This window comes from Mastigoproctus giganteus, chromosome 5 (assembly GCF_048544385.1).
Source record: "Mastigoproctus giganteus isolate SK-2022 chromosome 5, ASM4854438v1, whole genome shotgun sequence".
NCBI lineage: Eukaryota > Metazoa > Arthropoda > Arachnida > Uropygi > Thelyphonidae > Mastigoproctus > Mastigoproctus giganteus.
Window position 1 is genome coordinate 180959422 of NC_143579.1, and position 23922 is coordinate 180983343.

The 23922-nt window shown below is 38.0% G+C and overlaps 1 protein-coding gene across 1 annotated transcript in view; it reads right to left on the reverse strand.

Moving 5' to 3' along the window:
- The window catches only part of LOC150085892 (protein unc-13 homolog 4B-like), a 145968-nt gene that overhangs the window by 32029 nt on the left and 90017 nt on the right, over positions 1 to 23922 (reverse strand). The window contains exons 13-16 of the mRNA XM_090374285.1: positions 20820 to 21095; positions 17834 to 17974; positions 7432 to 7464; positions 4140 to 4298 (exon numbers count right to left, since the gene is read on the reverse strand). Of these exons, the coding sequence (XP_090230411.1) occupies positions 4140 to 4298; positions 7432 to 7464; positions 17834 to 17974; positions 20820 to 21095 (609 nt within the window). The remainder of the gene's footprint in view (positions 1 to 4139; positions 4299 to 7431; positions 7465 to 17833; positions 17975 to 20819; positions 21096 to 23922) is intronic.

Genomic DNA, 23922 nt, shown 5'->3' on the forward strand with positions numbered 1-23922 from the left:
ATATATATATTTTTTGAAATATTATTTATTAATACTGAAAAAAAAAGGTAACAAATGTCCATTTAGGTTACGAATTAATGTTACTTTTGCTGTTGAACTTCTTGAGCGAGTCTTTCAACATCAGGGGAGTATGCCGTATTTTCATCTTTAAACATGCTGAGACTCGCATTGTTCAGACGGTTTCTTGATTTATTTTTAATATACAGTAGTTCATGTTCGAAAATATCTGCCCTCAGAAATTCATTGAACCAAAAACTGAGAGAAGTCCAAACACAAAAAAAAATATTTTCAAATTTATATACGTGTCCTTCACGCATCGAACACAATTTGGTCCTGCCTTTTCAACTCATCTATCGCCGTCCATTTGAGTAGAATTGCAAGGGCAGCCTTTTGCCTCTCAAAATCCTCAATTTCAGTTTTAAGGCATTTTAGTCTTGCACTCCACATGTTCTTGATTTTTGAATACTCTTAACTCCATTTCAAATTGTGCTTCATGTGGGTTAAAAGAGCCGCAATTACATGCTAAAAGAGGCGGATGTGGCTCCAGAGCCTCAGGTTGCAGACCCCTGTATTAGAGTGTTCCAATTACATTAGTACATTATTTAATCTATGACTAACACCACATGGCACCATTAGATAGCGGGTAATTGATTGCTGGAACAGACTTGCATCTGTTGTTGTGTAAGTTGATAGCATAAATAAATTTAAGGCTGAACTGGACAAAAATTTGGAATGACCGGATGGGTAAATGGGAAGTTTTTTTTTTTTTTTTTTGTTTTTGGCTGATGCTGTATAAGCTTGCTTTCTTGCATCATATGCCTCAACTAATGCTAATATGCATCGTTCGAACATCGTCCTCCTAGCATAATAACACTTCATCCTCTCTGCAGACCATCATATTTTCACATCTACAGTTCTTCTGACTAACAGAATTTGACACTTGGGCTTAACCCGGCAATTTCAGTACACTTATGTTATGCTCTTGATTCGCAATAAGCAACAGATCGCCACTGGAAGTCTTAGTTGACTATTCCGGCTGTCAACTGCCTCTTGCCATATTTTCCTTCTCGGCTGCTCTTTTATGTAGTGTTTCGAATGTAGTTTTAATAAATGCGTTATTATTAGCTCTAGCATTCAGGCTCATGAATGTGGTATCGTTTGTTAAGACACACACACACACACACACACACACACAGTGATCACTGAATTATGACCACCCCTATGAAAACTGAATACGACCCGTTGACCACGTGAGGTACGAGAGTGCGGAGTTAGTCGACCTAAGTAGCATAGATAAGGTGTCAGTGGTTCAGTAGGTAGTAAAATTCTGAGCGTGATGGGTAAAAGGAAGGATTTATCGGACTTTGGTAAAGGACAGATTGTCGGTGCTCGACGAGCTAGTACCTCGATTTCCCAAACGGCTGAACTGGTGGGGTGTTCGAGAGTCGCTGTAGTTAAAGTGTACCAGGACTGGCGTTAAAATAGTCAAACAACGACCCGACGGCAAAACTGTAAAGGACAGCGAAAGGTTGATGTTAGAGGTGAGCGCCGGGTCAGACGACTCGTACAGGCGACGCACTGTTGAAGAGTTGACTACCCAATACAACATGGGCCAACCCGGAACAATATCTGGCATGACCATGCGTCGTACACTCGAACGTATGGTCTATACCAGCAGACGACCCCCCCCCCCCTACGGCATCCTTTCCTAACCAAGGTTCATCGGCGTAAGACTCACTTGATGCAAAGCGCATGCAAGTTGAACGTTAGAAGACTAGAAGAAGGTATGCTGGTCAGATGAGTCACGTTATTTACGCCACACCGTGGATGGTCGTGTACGGATTTGGCGCATGGTGTGGGACATGTTTCACTGGCAGGAACTTGGACCCCTGTTGCATGTGGAACAACGTATCAGTGGTCTCCGCTATCGTCAACTGCTTGCTGGCTGTGTACACCCGGCTATGTTACACTTTTTCCCGAATGGCGATGGTGTCTTCCAAGATGACAATGCGCCGAGCCATCGGCCACTTGTTGTGCAGGAATGGTTTGAGGACACAGTTCTGACTTCCAGCATATCGATTGGCCTCCGAACTGTACCGATATCAATCCCATAGAGCACTTGTGGGACTATGGAAAGGCATATCGGGCGTCTGGATACACCAATCACCTCCATACCTGCATTGCTGACCGCATTACACACAGCTTGGTTGGCCATACATCCCGAACGCTTCCGACATCTTGTTGAATCAATGCCACATCGGATGGCTGCTGTACTGAGGGCAAAAGGAGGACCTACGAAGGATTAGGTAGGTGGTCATAATTCAATGATCACTCAGTGTGTATATATATAAAGAGAGAAAAGGGACTTAAAAGTATATGGGAGAAGAGTATAAATATCATACAGTTGTAATTAAACTGAAAGCGAAGTTTAGATAACATAAAAGTATAGATTATTAAGTGTTATTTTATTAAGTGTTTTATTAAGTTATAATCTCTTACTAATTAACTGATAAGGAGTTAACTATATTTACTTTCACTACTATCACCAAAAAAGAAAAAAATTAAATTAACTTAAGAAAAAAGTTGAATGCGCCTGAAATGTAACACACTGCGTGCTTTAACCGACTTGTTGTATTCACTATTAACCATTAACCCTGTCATTCACTGTTAGAATTTAAGTTTTGCTTTCTTTTTTTTACGTGGGGAAGACCGATTGGACGGGCCTACCCTATACGCGATATGCGCATTTTAAAACTATATCTTCACTCCTCAAAATCAACTCCTAACTCTGTCACACCTAACTGGATTCTACACACCGATTTACGCAGAAAAATTTGCATATATTTTATATTCTGAATATCATACCCCCTCCTTACCCATCAAAAATGTCCAATGAGAACTGTTACTCTTGATTGGTAGCCCTTTTCTATCCGGCTAAACTGTCAGTTTTATAATTATTGAATCTCATTGTTTACTGCACATTTTAAAGCCGAAAGTCTTTTCTCATGTTTACTTTGTTTTGGCCGTGTATGCCACCATATAAGCGATGGCTCTAGTGTGCTAAACGATTTAAAGTGATTGTAGGGAGTTCTGTTTTAAACATTAAATTATATTTTAATCCTACTTTCTCTTATATGGGGAAAAATGACTTGAAGTAATTTTTCTCCATATAAGAGAAAAAGACAAATACTGCTGTAGTATTAAGTTCTATGAAAGTTTAAACTTTATGGGCTTACGAAGTTGCGATGCAGCGTGGGGCTCTGGCCGTAAGTTGGCGTTGTCATAATGCCCCGTTGTATATCTATCTCAACACTACAACAGGTTTGTGTAGGGGAGCAAAATCGATTTGATCTGATCAGTGTAAGGTAAATCTACTGATCTATAAAACACATACACACCCCCATATGCTGTGCGCTGACGTTATGCCATTTTTTTTTTTTTTTTATATTCCCTGCACATGGCATGAAAATCACACAACTGCGGCTGTGGATAGGAAGAAATTTAAGGCTCAGCTGGACAGGTATTTCGAACGAACGGAGGGGTGAAGTGGAAGTGGTTTTTTTTTTTTTTTTTTTTTTTTTTTGGCTGATGCTGCATAAGCTTGCTTTCTTGAATCATATGCCTCTACTAATGCTAAATTCCGCTTATTTTCGTAGCATCTCTCACTTTGGTCCCCTTCTGTGTTAAGTGATTAATTCAAATACGGGCCATACAATCAAGTATAAAGTGTGTACTTATGCCGATTTATATGTTATGCAGGCGGTAAAACCTTACATCCTTCGTCCCAGATCGGATAATTACACTCCCAATTGGAGAGGACTAAAAAATTCCTCTAGTCACAGACGGGAATCGTACCCAGATTTCTCCAAAGGGGTGGTAGGCAGCAATGTATCGTGTTGACCAATCTTCTACTCCGGAACTCTAGACACTTACAGTTCCACAGTTATGTATTGTGATGATGGGAAGTAGTAAAATGTGATCGTTTATAACTTATAAGCAACGTAACAGATCTTAAATATTGATCTTTGTAATACATGATACTTGAATGTCGTTATTTCTAAGACATAGGATACAAGTGGGAAATAAGATAATATGATAGTAATGAACACTAGATTAAAATTATTTAAACATTTACTTACTACTTGATTGGCAATCGTGCAATAGTAGTCTAACTGAAGTTCTAAAGAACATTTAGAATGCAGTTGTAATGACGTCATAAGTCCATTCAGAAATTTTAAGTCTGAAGCACTTTCATCCATTCCAAGACGGAGCAGGTACTCATGCAAGGCTTGAACGTGCTGTGAAAAAACAGTTACAAGTTCATGAGAAACTAGTTTAGTGTAGCAGCACAGTTAGACTAATTATATGTTACACTATTATATTGTTTTGTTTTTGGAGCATCAGCGACTTAGACTATATTGCTCCGTTGTATAAGTGTGTTCACGGGCCGATTTGCACGTTGTGTAGGTTGAAAAACCCCGGCATAACTCACGGAGGAACACTACCTCCTCCTCATAAGATCGGCAAGCTACAGCCCTGACTGAAAAGCTCTTTAGAAGGGAATCCTACTGCCTCCACTTAAGATCATCTAACTACAATATAATCTCATTATATTGTAGTTAGATCATTATAACTACAGTATAATCTCATTTGAAGAGAACTTGAGAAAGTTTTCCAAGTCGTTTACGAGAATCAAATCCAGACCTCTCCAAATAAGACCGCCATGTATTGTGTCGAATAAGTTACCGGAGAACGAGGCCAGAAGACAGGAGAGGTGTCTCAAAGGAAAGTTCAAGGTCGGCCAACAGTAACAACATTTCTGGATAATCGCTGTCCGGCTATCGCAGTGAGATTGAAACTTTCAGTACTCGTGTAAAGCACAGTTGGTAGAATCGTCGTCCTTCCCACATCGGCTGGAAAAGACCTGCATTCATATCCAGTCAATGACGCAAGGAATTTTTATGGGCATTTTTCTTAACATAGCTGAGTTTATCGGTCTCAGGCGATGGTAGCATGGTTTTTTTTCTCCCTCAACTCAGGTTTTTCGTCCAGCAAAACAGAAAATACCACAGAACACATGTATGCAATTTACAGACGCAATAAGGCGTCACGGAAGCTCTCCGCGACCACAAGAATGACAGCTTCAAGGCAAACTGTGTGTTAGGTAATAGGATTCTACGCTTACGTTCGTTCCACTTATCCGCTTCCACAGAGGAGCTCGTCTGACTTCATATAAACAATGCCATCTCTGTAAGAAATATCAATGAGACAGTATTTCTTTACAAATGTGTTAAGATTCAGTATAGAAACTGATTATGGAGGTGTTCTCATCTGGAGAGAATGTAGACTATGCTCCCGTTCTTCAGTGAAAGGGCACCAGTGCCCTTTCACATCAGTGGTGCCCTTTCACATCAGTGAAAGGGCACCATTATCTTGGTGGTGGTCTGATGGCCTGTGGAGATATCATGACGGATGGCCACACCACTCTACATCTTGGCTCCTCAAAGAGATTTTCGATAATGTATAAAACTTTTCAGAGGTGCTATAAACGCTGAATTTTTCTCATAGCCTATATAATGCTCTTCTCTGGATTATAATGCTTAGCTGGTCGATGGATTCCTTCATCAAAGTGAAGCAATTCTTCGAATGGAAAGATTAACTGGATCTCGGGATCTGTACCGGATTGTTTATGTCTGGGATACTTTAGAGAGACGAAATGGGGCATGGTGGCCTTCTCTCAGGATCCTCCGCATGAAATGAGTCTAATAACAGTATTGTTAGATATTTTTGTCGATATCTCAGATTTAATGGATGTCACTTTTGGATAAGAATACAGCGTAGTAGTTAATAAATGACAATAAGTTCAGTCTTGTTTCTTTAAAAAAAGAAAAAAAAAAAAAAAAGAAAAATATCCCTGTGCAAATCTCAAATTTACTCTGCTCACATCTTACATGTACACTCCACTGTGTTTTTTTTTTTCTTACGGGTTAATGACCAAGTTGTGGAAACCTACATTTGTAATCAAGTAATTTGCCAAGAGCACGCTTGGAATGTGAGAAAACTCCCACAAGTTCTTCCACCTGACACGGGCTAATAACGGAGCGAAGGGACTTTAAGAATTCCTCCATACTTCTACGGATTTGAACTCGGATATCTCCAAACAAGTGTTAAAATGGACATACACCATAGAATAGAAATTGCCTTCACATACAGAATGGCGATCCTAAAAAATCCTTAAGTCTTATCTGAAAGACAAAAAGAAAGTAAGTTAATTGAACACCCAATTTTGTCAAATTTAATTTCTTTTCTCCACTTTGTTTCCATAGTATAGTGTTTACATGCCCACTGTTTGTCAAAATCGGAAATCCACCATTTCGATGCTTTCTCCATAACCACTTAGAACATCTGACACTTTCCATCATTCCTTCATAATTAAATTCCAAACTCGCCGAATTGCGTTGTTCGCCGAGTTTGGAATTTATACACTCCTTATCTAACTCAACCTTCCTTCATTTTTCTGAAAGATGCAACCTACTGATATTGAAGTTCAGTATTAAAAAGTTTCCTTTTTGCCAGGCTTTCAACTGATCTCGAGGATCAGCCCAATTACTGCAATACAAATGCAGTAATATTTCACGATCCCAAAGATAGTATAATCTCAAAGTAATCTTTGGGATTAGGTCTTAAAGATAGGCATATGTGGAGTCACGTGGCACCAGCAATCTGCCGACCGGGCTAGCCGGGTGGGTAAAGTGCCTGCCTGGCAACCCAAAGGTCGCGCGTTCGAATCCCGCCTTGGGCTTGGATCAGAGTAGTGCAAAAACCTTGGGAGGTGCATTATGGCCACAGAAGCCGATGCGCCAACAACTAACAAAAAAAAAAAAAAAAAACAGCAATCTAGCTACCAGGGCCGGCCCCAAAATTTGATTTGTGGATCCTGTTACAGAATTACTTGCGGAACCCTGTTTGTTATTTCCTTACCTCCAGAAGCTAAAAACAATACAGATATTACTGAAAGTGAGTATAACATAAAAATTACATTTTTAAATAGCGTCCTATGTTCGATATCAAACGAAACATACACATTGAGAATGAAGTACACGCTCTACTTCTAGCAATTTTCAAGTCGACTCGCGCAAGCGCTCTTGGAGTGACGATAATGTGGGTAAATAGATAATAAGACAGGGTAGGCTCGTTGACAGAAATGCGGAAAAGACGCGGATGATATTATTATTTAGACCATTTGAGCGCGGGGGCCCCTTTTCGACAGAACTGGTTGAACATGCTTGTGGCCGGCACTGCTAGCTACTCAATGAGTATTCATGCCTTGATCCTCCCTTTCCTTTTTTGTCAGATGCCTCTCTTTCTGTTTTTTACGGAATAATCTGTAATATTATTGTATGGTAAATATAATTCAGGGATTTTACTTACCTTTCTCACCAACTGGCCATACTCTGGATTTAGCTGAAACAAATGAATGAAACAACATAAACTTCCTTTAGATGGACACGTATACAGTACAGTACAGTATATTTATTTATTTATCATCACACATTACACTAACTTTACAATTGTGAGAAAATTGTCATAGCATACAAATATAGTACATAAATATGCGAACACAACTATACAAACAAGTATAGAAGTGAAATACAAATAACTGTATAAGATACGTTCACTCATGATATATTTACTCAACAATGAATATTGAAATTTAAAACCAAAAATCACACACACACACCTTATGGCTTTAGAGACCTCTGTGCAAATTGGAAACAATCAAACATCTTCCCCACCCGAAAAATGTAATAACAATAAACAGCTGAGTATAGCTAGAGCCTGCGATCTAAAATCATTTTCAGGAGCATTAGCATATTATGCATAACGGCCTATTGTCTTCTTTCGTCTGTTGTCACTCTCAGTGAACGGATTTTCATTAAATATTTTATTTGGGCTTTTAAAAAGATTTGTTGAGCCATTTCAAATTTTACTAAAATCGGATCGATAAAAATCCTATAATTATTATTTCTTTGTTTTCGGGCCACATGCAATACTCCCAGAGGATGGATTTTCATGAAATTTTACATTTTGCTCTATTAGAACGGCTTGTTGGAACCTCACAAATTTCATTAAAATCAGATCATAAAAGTGCGACAATTATTATTTCTTTGTCCCTCCGTCCGCATGTAATAACTTGACTATCAGTGGTTGAATTTTCATGAAAAAAATCGGACCAATATAAATAAGGCAATTATTATTTATTATTTCTTTCATAATGTAAACATTTATATTGTAGCTGAAGCACTGGATATTGTCTGATAACGTCGCTAGTTGGAGGAATGAATGTGCAATATGGCGGATGCACAGAAACGAAATGTTTTCGGTTCGCGCATAAGAGCCTTTGCTTTTTTTTTATTTATTTTTTTTATATAAATCAGAAATTTAGTTTTCTTAGCATATGCGCCTATTGTCTTCACCATATTCGTTCATCTGCATATAATAACAGGCATCTAATGGATTGATTTTTTTCATAAGATTTTGTAATTGAGTCTTTAAAAAAATGTCGAGCTATCACGTACGTCATACCAAGATTCAAAATCTACGACAAATTCAACTTGTTTTGGCAGGAATAATTTGATTGTGCTGTTGCATTTCTGTCTAAATTGAAGTGGAACCGTATTTAATTGAGTATCATTGAAGCGAAACTTATTTAAATATCAGCTCCTCTTGTCAAGACACAAAATTCCACTAAATTTTTGTTGTTGAGTTAAGGAAATCATTTGTGCCAGAATTTTCGAATACAAAGCAGATTTTGCATAGTTGAAATTTAAGTCACATGTAAGAGAAATTTCCCGAAAGAGGTACTAATGATCAAGAAGCTTAGCAGGATGACAAATGGCAAAAGCGTCTGAAATAATATTTCTTAATTCAGATATATACACTGTGCCACTTTATTAGGTACACCTACCTAGTAGCGTTTTGAGCCTCCTTTAGCCTTAAAAACAGCCTGAATTCGTTTAGGCATGGATTGAACAAGATGCTGAAAACGTTGTGCAGGAATGGAGTACCATGCAGTTATGAGTGTGTCACGCAGTTCCCTGAGGTTCGACGGAGGTGTAGGCCTGCAGCGAACAGCCCTTTCCAGCTCATCCCAGAGATGTTCAATAGGACTGAGATCCGTAGACTGAGTGGGCCACTGCAGCAAAAAAAAAAGTCATTGTCATGTTCCTGGAACCATTCCATAGTGATTCGGGCTTTGTGCACCGGCGCATTATCCTGTTGGAGGTAACCATCTGACTGATGATAAACTGTCAACATGAACGGATGCACTTGGTCAGAAACGATGTTTAGGTACGATGTGGCATTCAGATGTGAGTCTATGGGTATCAGTGCCAAGAAAACATTCCGCACACCTTGCACAGTAGTCGTCAGAAATTACGGGTGGGTGGATTCATGTTGTTTTCGCCAAATTCTGAGCCTTCCATCAACATGATGCACCAGGAACTTCGAGTCGTCAGACCAAGCAATTGTTTTCCAATCCTCGATAGTCCAGTGCTAGTGTTGCTGTGCCCACATGAGGCGTGCTCTCTTGTTCTTCATTCATAACAAAGGTACGCGATGTGGCCGTCGGCTGTTGTAGCCCATTCGCGACGAAGTGCGACTAGCGGTCCGTTGCGATATTTTGTTCTGCGCAGCAAGGTTGTATTCTGACGTGATGTGCAGCATTGTGGCCCGTCTGTTTGCTTGCACAATTTTAGCCATCCTCCTCTGACCTCTGTCATCAACAGGCGATTTTCTTCCACAGGAGTGCCGTTGAGAGGATGTTTTCTGTTCGTTACACCATTCTCGATACACCTTGAAACTGTGGTGCGTGAAAAGTTCAGGAGAACTGCCGTTTCAGAGATGCTTTGTCCAGCACGTCTTGCACCTACTACCTTGGCACTTTCGAAGTCCGTTAGATCACTCCTTTTCCCCATTCTTGCTACGGTTTGTACGCTTAACTGATACTAGAAAGGTTGTTCTGCTGCATTTATATCCACAACTGTGGTCATGTGACTTGCAACATTGTGGGACAAGCCATTTGTCTGCACAGCAGGGGTGTACTTAATAAAGTTGCAGACATTGTATATATATATGAGTTACACGAAAGCCAGAAGCAAAGATAGCCTAAATATAGCTGGCATCAGATAAGAATGGGCAAATTTGGATATGGTTCGAAAAAGGGGAAATAAAGCAAAAATAAAATTATCTCTTACAAAGTATGGACAAGATAGTCCCTATGCAGTGTTCAGAAAGAAAGTTACGGTAAAATTACGGAAAATGTAATTTAAGTACAATAAGAATAGAAGCAAACGATAAAATGCTAACGCCAGTACCAAAAGCCGACGTAAAGAAAGTTAAAAAAGGAGATCTAAAATCGAAAAATTAAAAGCTTTAAAATTTTGAGACTATACCTGAGATACAGAGAAGAAAAGGAAATGACAGTGTAAAAACATCTCATTATGATAGCTGCAAACAGCGGTAGCAAACAGGGACAATCCTATCTGTGTTAATAATTTATAGTGATCAAACTAACGTGAGAGAGCTGAAAAAAAAAAAAAACAACAACCAGAGACCTCTATAATCAATTTCGAAAAACATTATTATTATTAGCTATATGGTTCAAGAAGCCTGAGGCTTATGCTGCAGCAGCCAAAAAAAAAAAAAAAAAAAAATTCCGAGTTACTCAGAGAGAGAGAGAGAGAGAGAAAAAATTGAATCACCAAGAAAGGGAAGAATGATGATATCCAGCTCAGGACCCTGGGTGTGCCAAGCCCATACTCACCAGATGTGAGCCCCTGGAGTTAATATATAATGAATCTACGTTAAAATTAATCTACATTAAATTTTAGATGAAAAAAAAAATGAAGAAATATGTCAGAAAGTGCAACAAACAAGACTATCCAAAGAAATAAAACAGAAGTGGCTGTATATTAAGCATAGCATCGCGCAAAGCAGCAGATAACTAAAGCTTAAATTGATATAAAATCAAATATAATAATAATGAGTTAAAACGAAGAGAAAAACGTGGAGATATAAACAGCGATTGATATAACAAATGCAACCGAGCGCGCAAAGCAGCAGCAGCAGAGGATGCAGATGTATATACAAAGGGTGCTAGGAAAGTTTTGCAATATGACCCAACAATGAATCACAGGAAGCTGCTTGTTGCTGCATGTTGAGACATGTTCATACGTGCATAGTAGCCGCCGCGCCAAGTCGATGGGCTCAGTTATTCATTAGTAGTGAGAGTGTAAAGTGCTTGCGATGGCATCGTGGTCACGAAATGAGATAAGGACAGTTTTGCGGTATAATTTCGTGCGTGGTTTAACCATAGACCAGTGCTTAGAAGAAATGACTCTTGCACTAGATGATGATTGTCCACATCGTACAACGATATTCAGGTGGTATAGAGAATTCCAAAGAAGAAATTTCACTCTGGAGTGCTAAGTGGTATACTGAACAATGCCTGCCTAAAGTCATTGGATCTATGAAGAACCTGCGGCCAAAGTCAAGAATGGACACCTGGTACCTCCATCACGAAAATGCTCCAGCTCACCGCGCCAAAGCCTGCACCGAATATTTGAACACGACAGGACTGAAACTTCTCGAGCACCCTCCCTACAGTCCAGACCTTGCTCCCTGTGACTTTGCTGTTCCCGCATGTGAAAATGAAGCTAAAAGGGAGGCGGTTTTCCAGTGATGAGGACCTTCTACAGGCTTGGGACAACGAGTGTGCTTTACTCCCTAGTGAAACTTGGCAGAACTGGTTTAAAGATTGGTTTCGGAGGATGGAGAGGTGTATTGAATGTAGAGGAAATTACTTTGAAAAAATTAAATAAACAAAGCTGTATTGCAAAACTTTCCTAGTACCCTTTGTATTATAATAACCATCACAGTTAATGCAAAGATGGAAGTGCGAGTCGCACATAATGCCATAAGGAAAAGGACAAAAAATAAATAAATAAATAAATAAAGTAAGCAAATGGCCGAAGGTGTAACCACCAGACTATCTATCGATAAGAAACTGAAGTTTCTTATATCAATATTGATTTTAATTGAGATATATATATATATATATATATATATATATATATATAAGGTTTAAATTTAAAATTTCCAGAGGATGTAAATTGCAGTCTCTGGGAACTAGGCATCTGCTTGGCGACGTAAAGTACATAAGGCTTTAAAATGTTAAGTGAAACAAATGCGGATGATATCTTTACTCTTTCTCAGATGAAACACACAATGGTGCATAAATTTAAATTAAAAAACTATGGTTGCTCAATAGAAATGTTGAAATTTTGAATTCAGCCAAAAAAGTAATCCAGTTGTTGGCAAAACTTCGCCTGGAGGTGGGTATTTGAATAAATTTAAGGAAGTTTGGAGAAATTATTGCAAAGAATTGGGATTTTTTTTTTAACGCTGAAATCAGTTGCTGAAGTATCGCCAATTTTTAGCAACTGACCAACCAGATCGTTGTCAATTATACGCGTTTGTTTGTCAGGATTGAATTAAGAATAAGCAAACTATATTTTAAGATATGGGGAACTGCATGTGCACCATTAATGAGCACACTGTTGGCAGAGTTGAATCAAACACACTAAACAGAATATTTCCAGCACATTTTGTATCAGTTTTAATTAAATTCTGTATTTGCTATTCATAAAATTCTTGTATTGCAAATTTTTTTTGTTGTCGCATTTTAACTGGAAACAGGTACAATAAAAGAGTGGTTGTGTGTCAGCGTCATAGTTGCAAAAGGGTGAAACAACTTAGAGATGTGAAACGTCTGTTTTTTTTGTTTAAAATACGACATTTTATCCTCCACCACTTGGTTGCAGTAATTATATTTTATTTTTAGAATTTATATATTTATTTATATAGTTTCCTTTTAGTATTTTTGCGCATTTATGGTCTGCAAAGCATGTATTTTTCATGACTCATTCAAGACATTACTCTACTGGAGATCAACTTTAAAGAGCAAATAACACATTATTTTAATCGCCAATGTTAGCCAAGTACTTGGTTAAAGCTAACAGCCAATGAAATTTTTTTAAAACTAATTCATAACGTCACAGGCTCGTAATAATGTAACAGTCAATAGAAATGCGAACTTATCCTGAAATTTAAATGCAAATTGCTATCTATTGTAAATAGTAGATTGAAATTAAATCTCAAGAATGAAATGCTGTAAACACCGAAGTTAAATTACTTAAATGTAATACATGTAAATATATTTATTTTACTGTAAAAGAAACCCAGGATTAACAGTAAGCTGCTGACTTTTTTGTCTCACTTTTAACTTTTGCTGACATGCTACAAAAACATCATGTTAGACTCGTCCCCATAATTACGGACAGTACTGTATTTCAGTTTATTGTCCAGTAAACAAATTGAGCAAATGCCAAGCAAAAAAATTCAGCAAATGTCCAGCATTTGCTGAATTTTTTTGTGTAAATTTTTTAACTTGTAAATTTTGCAGATGTTTAGGTACAATAGTATTCTGAGGTCTACTTAGAGATCTGAGGTCTACTTAAAACGGTGTTCGCAGGACGGACGCTAGTTAGTACACCGGACCGAACCTATTGGTAACTCTCTAGGAGGCTTCCGGATCAGCTAGTGTATAATCTTGCTACTTCTACTTCTATTGTCAGATAGTGACTGGAGGGAGTCCGAGTAGTGTGTGCGCGGGGGGCGTTGTCGAGGCCACGTTATGTCAAGGATCTGGGTATATTCTTACCATATGTACGCCATATCCAAAAATTTCATTACTTCATACAGCATGTCCCACCCACTTTTTCTTACTATTGAATACACCATGAATTGTCAGACTAATAGAGCAAGCTTATCTGCGAAAAGATCTAAACCTCCCAAACACTTCCTAATTCATTTCACAAATATACGTGGTCTCAATTCTAATCTCAACGATGTCCATTTCCACTTGCAGTCTGCCAAACCCCATGTACTTTTTCTGACAGAATCTCAGTTATCGGTTCATTCAATTACTACTCATCTCAGATGCCCAAATTATTCGCTGTATGATTCCTTTCGCCTCAAAGGTGGTCCTTGTGCATATGTCCGTTCTGATATTCCCTGTCAGAGACTTGGTAATTTGGAATCTCCTCTCTTCGATCTTCTCTGGCTTAAAATCTCTCTACCTCATTGTGTCAAATTCATCTGTAGTCTCTACCGTTCTCCCAACTCTACTAATCACTTGGAGCTCTTTGACTTCCTCTCTTTGCAACTTGACTCTCTCCAGTCCAACTTTCCTAACAGTGAGGTAATTTTCCTTGGTGATTTTAATGTTCACAACTCCAGCAGGCTTCCGTTTTCTAGTCACACCGACCCAGCTGGTCGAGATGCTAAGGTTTTTGCAATTACTAATGACCTTGCACAGATTGTTCATTTACCTACAAGAATACCGGAGAATCCTAATCATACAGCCAACACGCTTGATCTTTTTCTCACAAACAACCCTTCTAAGTATACGGTTGAAGTGAGAGGTCCTTTAGGCACTTCAGATCACAACTTGGTGATTGTCTCTTCTCCAATGGAGCCTTTATCTCGTGGCTATTCCCAACCTTGTGTTGTTTGGCATTACAAGAATGCAAAATGGGATGACCTGCGAGATTTCTTTTCTTCTTTTCCTTGGTCGGATTACTGTTTCAAAACTTCTGATGTCAACGTTTGCTCAGATCGTGTCAGTGAAATTATTCTTGCAGGAATGGAATCCTTTATCCCACACTTCACTTTAAAATCTCGTCCTTTATCTAAACTTTGGTTTTCCAATAAATGTGCTAAGGCTGTTCAAGAGAACAATGTTGCATATCGTAATTGGCTCGTTTCTAATTCTTCAGCTTCATTTTCTGCCTACACCAAAGCTCGCAACAATTGTAAAGCAGTTATTAATCAGTCCAAAATAGAGTTTGAACAGGCTAAGAGTAGAAAACTTGCTTCTTGCCCTAATGGTAGCCGAGCATTCTCGTCTCTTCCCAAAGCTATTGGCTGCAACTTTTGCCCATCTCTACTCCCACCTGTGTCCCAACTAGATGGTTCTATTGTCAGTTCAGTCAAGGATAAAGCTGACCTGCTAGCATCCCATTTTTCTTCCAACGCATGTATTAATGATCTTGGTAAAACACCTCCCTCCATTCCCAAACGCTCCAATCTGCCTCCTGTGGTCTTCCATCAAAAGGATGTCAGAAGGATTTTGACGAATCTTGATGCTAAGAAAGCTCCAGGTCCCGATGGTATTTCTCCACTTGTTCTCAAAATCTGTGCCCCTGAACTTACTCCTATTCTTTGCTGCCTTTTTTCACTTTCTTATTTATTCCAAAGGTGTTTTTCCTTCTGTTTGGAAATTTGCTGATATCCAGCCAGTTCCTAAAAAGGGTAACAAATCCCTCCCATCCAATTATCGTCCCATTGCAATTACTTCTACTCTTTCTAAAGTAATGGAGAAATCCATTAACCGCCAACTCTTAAACTACCTATAAACCATACATTTGATCAACGATCGCCAGTATGGTTTCCGTCAGTGTCGACCCACTGGCTTATGTTACCCATTTATGGACTAATTCAAGGGAAAGGTTCGGTGAAACACAAGTAGTTGTGAGGCGCCTCCGTAGCTAGGTGGGCAGGAGCAGCAGTGCGTAGCACACGCTTCTTGATCAGACCGGGGTTCCAGCCCGTGACCACCAAATACGGAGGATGCGGAAAGGTCAGGAAATGACCGCCGCATATTCCCGGAGCAATATGGCCTTAGTTGCTAATGCTCCTAAAAACTAAATAACAACAATAACAACAAGTAGTTGCTCTTGATATCGCAAAGGGTTTTAATCGTGTTTGGCATAAACGTCTTCTAAACAAACTTTCATCTTATGGTTTGCCATCTGTTTTTTGTAATTGGTTATCCAGTTTTCCCTCTGATCGCTCACTGAGGGTGATGGTAGATGGCTTTCTGTCTTCTAACTTCTCCACTAATTCCGGTGTCCCCCAAGGTTCAGTTCTTTCCCCCCACTCTTTTCCTCTTGTATATTAATGACCTTCTTCCATTGACTGGAAATCCTATCCATAATTTTAACGATGATAGCACATTGCATTCTACTTTCCATTTTGAGAAACCTTGCCCTGCTCAATCAGCTTCAACTTCTCGAATATCTGCTACCAATTGCTTCAATGCGGATCTTCAGGTAATTCTCCAGTGGGGCAAAGACAACTTAGTTGATTTCAATCCTAAAACTCAGTCTTGTCCTATATCTCGCAAAAAGGATTCTTCTGCTCCTATGCTTATCTTTGGTGACACTCCGATTTCTAGGCAAAATGATATATCTCTTTTGGGGATTACCCTAACTTCTAATATCTCTTGGCACAAGCATATTACAAATATTGCTTCCTCTACATCTAAAAAACTTGGTTTTCTCTTTCGCTCTCGGCGTTACTTTTCTTCCAAACAGCTGTTCACTCTGTACAAATCTAAAATCCGCCCTACCATGGAATATTGTTCCCACATCTGGGGTGTTGCCCCCAAAACCTCTCTCAGGCTTCTTGATTCCATTCAGAAGAGGGCAGTTAGGTTAATTAATGATTCATCTCTAACAGAGTCTCTCCACTCGCTATCTCATAGACGTACTGTGTCTGCTGCATGCCTCTTCTACAGATACTTCCATGGGCACTGTTCTTCTGAATTGGCTTCTATAATTCCTGCTCTCTCTTTCAAAACAGTCCGAACACGTGCAGCCACCAGCCAACATCCATTTACTGTCCAACTTCAAAATCACAGAACCAACATTTCATCTTTCTCATTTATTCATTCAACTGCCATTTTCTGGTACAACCTTCCTTCGTACGTATTTCCTGAAAATTACAGTCTACCGAAGTTCAAGTCCAGTAACAACAAATATCTTCTTTCATCTTCTCAACCTGCAACCCAAGCACGGTACTAAGTACTATAGGGTCTAATACCTCTCGTGTTTGGGGTTTACATTAAAAAAAAAAATCTATACATAGCCAAAATAATAGTTTCAACTGCTTCAATGAAATTGCAGTTTCTATAGACAGATGGACATAACAGTTTCTGCCCTGAATCTGTACGAAGTAACTTTGTCAGTTTTTAACATACCTCCCAGTTGTTTGGAGTGAAAGATATTTTCTCTATAAACAATTGATAAAAAAATTCGCAATAAAATTTAAATTATAAGTCGTAAGTTATTGTTTTGAATAAAGTTTTAATTTTAGTTCCATTATATTTTAGATTAGTATTTCTTACTATAATCTAACTCCTTTCCAACGAGACTTGTAGTTTTTTGCGTCAAACTTTCCTCTTGGGTGTTCGGTATTCTTATGTAAGCCATCGAGCAAGACTACCAGATTTGAATTAATTGACACGAAAGCGCAAAATCGGAAATTGTAGTTAAACGAAACCGGAAGTCTGCCGATATGTGCAACCAGTGGAGGACTGGATCTAAAAATATTGATTGCCCGGAGACAAAGGGGGCCCACCCACAACTATTATATTTTCAAGCTACTAAAAGGTCATTAACATTTTTAACATATTGTCTAATGCTATTGCAAGGGGGCCCGCTTGCCATCGGTCAAGCTGACACCCTGACCAGTCCACCACTGTGTGCAAGGAATTTTTGCCGATATGAGCTGTCCGAATTTTTGAGGATGTTACCTGTCAACTGTACCCATATTTGTCTTTATTTACTCTTTTTAAGAAGGAATTAAGGCTTATTACAGAAGCTATGGCAAAGAATTTATCTTCGATTTGAGAATTATCTCGACTTACTCCATCCTGGAATTGTTCCTTGACCAAATTAATGCTTGTCTGCCACACTCTGGGAAGGAGTTTGTGAAACAATAGTTCATTCAGGGTCTTATTCACTGTGTGCAGCATGTTATCCAGACACTTGAGTACCCTGTCTGCTTCCTGTGAAAGAAATAAAAAGAAGTTTTATTTTCTCTCTGTTTTGAAATTTAGATATATCTTTAGTAGATAAAGTTATATGCGTAATTCATTTCTACTTGAGAGAGTGAAGAGAAGTTCTTGGGAAGTGAACTGAAAACTGACGCTGCTGTTCTCGTTGCAGATTATAATTTTCAGTTGATAAACTTAAAAACCTTGTATAAATACTTCTATGTATAGAGAAAGAAGATAACAAATAGCCTGTTTCAGTGTCTGAGAAAGCGTTATAATTAATATATATATATATAGTAACGAATAATGGTACTAAGAAGCTAATTAATATAGGGGGAAGTGCCTGTACGAAAAAGATAATAATATAGCTTATGGATCAGGGACACTGCATTAGCAAAACGTACCCTACAGCCATAATGTGTATATATATAATATTGTAAGTAGAACGCGTAGATTAGATTTAATTGGTTTAAGTCTAATGAAAATACGGTATACACTGGGAGCGATATATGGAATGAAAAAGAGAAAGAAATGGACTGGAGATTAAAATAAGAAGTGAAAAAGCGACTAAAATGGAATAACATTGCGGTGTCTCTCACAATTTCAGTGTCATCATCAGAGGTCATCCACCGAAATTATGAAAAAGACAGCAATGTTCTTGCTTATGTTTCCGACATGATCTGTATGCTATTGTGCACGTGTAGTTGCCAGGTGCTGTGAAGGTAAATTTAGATATGAATTTTGCATTAATAAGTTTATAAAGGATGTGCCAATAAAAGTGGTTATAACACGTAGTGCATACAGATCATGGATGACCTTACAGAAGCAAGTGAAAAGAATTGAAAAACTGGATAAACTATAATAAGGAATATCAGTATAGGTCGGAAGAAAGGGACTGACCAAAAGAACAATATGGCGGGGTGCCGGTATATTTATGTGGGGGAACGCTAGCGGCTCCTAGCGTTAGGTGTGGGGGAAAAATTATGGTGTTTGTATAGATAGGAATGATATGAAATAAAGTAAAATTAAATATGTTTACAATATATACATGTTTAATACACTGTATTAATCCAATTGGTGGGTACAAGTTTTCTAGACTGTAAGACACCACAGAGGCCTAGTGTATTGTATATACACTATATACATACTTGGTGTGTATGGGTTTAGTTATTAATTAAAGATTATGCTGTTTAATTTAATGTCCCATAGTTTTTTATGCTTTAAGATGTTAAGGGCTTTACTGAAGTGGTAGCGAAGATATGATTTAGGAAAATGGTTGTTAGTTAGTTTATGGTATAGTATCTGGATGTTATCGATAGTTGTTCCCTTGTTGCTGCAAATGGTAGCTATTCTGATGTTTTGGGTTAGTATAACGTTGGCATGTACTCCTCTAGAAATATTGGAGTTCCACTGTGTGAGGTTGGACTATATTAAAGTTGAAGGCGTCACGTTTGTTGTATAGGTTGATGGCAGCTTTGTTGTTTATTAATATCTAGATCTAGGAAATGGGCTGTAGTATCGTTGTTGTTTGTTTTTTCTAGTATGAGTTCATTGGGGTATAAGTGTCCATAATCTGTGATGAAATTAGGGCAGTTAATAACTATGAGGTCATCTATATATCTGTAGAAGTTAAGGTTCTGTGGAAATGAGTTTTCAGACCAGTATAGATAAAGGTTAGCTATAATGCATGAAGCAGGACTTCCCATGGGTGTTCCGTTAGTTTGCTGATATACTGTTACCGTCGTATACAAAGTTATTAGATATACACAGGTTCAGTAGGTTGTTCCAGTAATTGGTATTGCAGGTTATATTCTCTCTATATTTAACATAAATATCTTTGAGTACAGTTTTTAGTTTGGTTTGGTTAATGCTGATGAATAAGCTGTGGAAGTCAAAGGTTTGTATATTGGTAACATTATTATTTTGTAAGAAATTTAATACTAGTAGGTTGTTGCCTATGATTCTGCTATTTTTTATAATGTTTAATAGTGGTTGCAGTAGCCGTTCCAGTGTTTTGCCCGGTTTGTGTACATAACTATTTTTGCAGGACGTTATAAATCTGAATCCTATGGGTTTTTGTGGCATTTTGGAATGAAATATATATATATTAGTAACGGCCGCATGGTGCAAGAAAGCCTATGGCTTATGCTGCACCAGCCAAAAAAAAAAAAAAAAAAAAAAATCCGAACAAAACAATGATAAAAACAAAAAATAAAATAAATAATAATAATTAATAATAAAAAAAAAAGGAAATTAAACCTATCATCCTATGCGCTTCCCTTACCCGAAAGTACTATCGAGATGACCTTTGAATTTCCCCAAACTGTCGGCCTCTACCACCCATGAAGGCAACTTATTCCAGTAATTTATAACTCGCTGGCTAAAATAAAACTTCCTTACCATATATATATGGTAAGTTGTAATTGTTAATGTTCAGTTTTAATTTTTCGTTGAAAGCTATGATTTTTTTTTTTTTTTTTTTGTAATAATATTGCAGGTACTGGATATTGGTTTGTATGTGTTGCTGGAGTTAAGTTCAGTTATCAAGGTTTGTGCATAAAAACTTTTACAAATAAAGGCATAATTGTTTGATACTTTATCCACAGGTGTAATGATAATACACCACAGGTTTAACATATATCATATATATATATATATATATATAAGAGATTTTGTTACTGAAATTGAAATACCTGCTTTTATTATAATCAATATGTTTCATTAGAAAAAATATACAAACAAAAAATGTAATTAATTAGTTAATTCATCTGACCGGAATTTAAAACATTTTAATAATTATCATTAAATTAAGTAATTCTCATTAAAAATAAATAGCATGCTCGTAAATCTTAATTACCTTTGCTTGTCCTGTATTTTGTACCCACGTAGTCAAACTGACCTTCACTCGTTGATGAATCTCGTCAGCTAACTTATCCAAAAACTTATCCAGAACAGCGTCGCTTTTTATCGAGGCACTGCGAACGAGATCCTCCAACATCTCAAGAAACTCTCTCTTCTTGTCGTGAGAGTTAAGACGATGCACGGCGTCAAGCACATCTTTCCAGTTCATCACTTCTGGCAACTGCTGCAGGTAGGTACGGACGTATTGGACATTATTTGCCCTGATGCAGATCTACAAGTACAAACCAACCAAAGGTTGTAGGGGATATAGTGAATCATACGACAGATTAGCAGAGTTTTATGATTTACTGATCCATTAGGAACACTGTAGACTAGTACCAAAAAGAATAGTTCAGAAAGAATCTCAACAGAGCTGCAAGGCATTTCGGCTGTTACCGGTGGCTGAACACATGCTTCGAGCGTCTGGGAAAGTACCCTCTACACCCATACTCCCGTACTTCACAGGCGATCCGCTGTGAAGTACGGGAGCTGTAATTATTATTTTTATTATTATTTTGCCACAGGGAAGTTAAGAGTTATAATAATCATAGCGACATATTTGTAGAAATGTATTTTACGTTTTTCAGATGGATAAATTGTTAGGAGTCGTATATAACCAAATCAACTTGTTACTTGCTGCTGTTTTTGTGCTCACCTCAGTTTCCTCTTCCCTTCAAATGAATTTTCATTAAAACCTCCTAGGAAGTTTCTCCAGCTACTAGCATACCTTGTAATCCGCCATAAAATTACAGGAAAAATACTTTTTTTTCCACTGAATTTCTGAAATATTTGAGAATTTTAGTCTAGCTTGGATATCATCTTTTATTACATTTGACGTAGGTATTGCGATGGGTTCTGTCTTAGAAGCTTGCTATATAATTCTATTGTTTTGAACGCGTTTTTTCATAAAAACAATGCTATAAATAGTGGTTATTTCCTCGGATTAATCCGCAAATACCAATTTAATCTATAGCTAAAATGAAGGGCCCATTTAAGTACTCTGGAGCTAAGCACAATTTTGTGGGCCTTAAGATTGTCCAAAATATATAAATAAATTGCAATGTAAGTAAATTTTTGGTCTCAATATCATAGTTAGGACCTAGGGCTGAAGCACTCCTAAACTCCGTTTTAGTATTCAGCTGGATAAACTCATCTCAGGGCTTGAGTCTGCGTTGGACAACAAAACAAAATCTGCTTTACATTAAGGATCCTGGAATCATTAAGAAATACATCAGAACCATTGTCTACCTCCATTATTGTATTCGTCGGAAGTTTGGGTTTCTGCCAACTCGACGACCAAAAGGCCTCTCATCGTATTAGAATATTAGCTACTGAAGTGGGCCAATTTGTACATTTAACCTGCCCCCCTCCAAACAGAACGACAGCATTAGCAAATACAATGGGAATTCCCCGACTCTCCGAGCTTATTGATGCCCAGAGATTGGTCATCATGGTAAAAATAGTTGCGGGACTAATTTCTGAATCATCCATATGGAATTCATGCTGCTGGAGAATTTCTCTCCGAGCTTTGCTGACTACTCCAAGACTGGCCTCCCAAATACGAGATTTTTCCTGACAGATCGTTTCCTCCTCCTCTTTCAAATGCTGTCTCAGGTCTACAAACCTGATGCTGGTCTTCGCAAATTTACATATGACAAAAGCTATAGCAAGGAAGTGTTATCTACGCAAGGCACAGTTGGACTAAGCATGTCGTCTTTTTTTTTATTTTTTTGTCATACTTGCAAACATGTGATAATGTAAAGTAATGTGAAAGAGGTGAAAGACTTGTGGAATTTGCAGAATCTCGAGGATTGTCAGTAACGAACACTTTTCAAGAAAAGGGTGAACAGAAAGTGGACATAGAAGAGCCTAAATGGATTAACAACTAATGAAATCGACTTAATTTTCACCAACAGAAGATATATCGTGAATGATGTTACCGTCCTGAACAAGGTAAATGTTGGAAGTGATCACATAATGGTAAGATGCGCACTTCGTATAGATAAAAGAAAGGAAAAAAAAAACTGACTCGAGTAAATAATACGATGGTCTTTGAGATAACAGAAGAGGAGAAAAAGCAGTATGTACTGGAACGTAAGAACAAATTTGAGTTTCTGCGGACGGCTCAGAACAAGATATCGACGAGGAATATTACAACTTTCTGAAAGTGATAAAGCCTGAGACACCTATAGGTAAAAAAGAAATCCAAAGAAGAAAAATTAGTCAAGAGCCGAAGACGACAAATGAAAAGCAAGATAAACACTGACAAGGAGAAAATTGATTATACTGAGTTATGCAAAGCCATTAAAAAGAGACTCAGAGAGGACATAAGAAGATTTAACTACAAGAAAAGTAGAACAAGCATTAAGGGAAAAACAAAACGACTTAAATCAGCAGCCATGAGCAGTAATACAAAAAGACAAATGATACTGAAACTGAAGAATAGCGATGGTGTACTTATAAATGGCAGAATTCAAATAGCAGAAGACTACTATAGAGAATTATACAAGGAGCGAGGGGATGATGCTAGCAGTGGGGAAGTTGGATCGCAAATTAGTAACACATACGACATACCCGATATTCTTCCTGATGAGGTAGAACATGAGTTGAAGAATCAGAAAGCCCCGAGGGAAGATGACGTTACTGTAGAGTTGCTAAAATTGGGAGGAAGAGACATGGCACAAAAACTGGCAAGACTTCACAAAATGCATTAGAAAAGGTGTAATGCCTAAGGAGTGGAATAATGCAATCATAGTTTTGCTGCATAAGAAAGGAGATACATTAAAAATTATAGACCAATTAGCTTTTTATCCCCCATCTACAAGTTGTTCACAAGGGTCATTACTAACAGATTAGAAATAATATTTGATGAGAATCAATCAAAAGAGGAAGCTCGCTTTAGGACAGGATTCTCAACTATGGATCACCTTCACATAATGTCACAGCTAATGGAGAAAGCAAATGAATATAAAACACCATTATGCCTGGCATTTGTGGATTACGAAAAGGCGTTTGACTCCTTCAGCATGAGGCAATGTTTCGGGCACTGGAAAGACAAG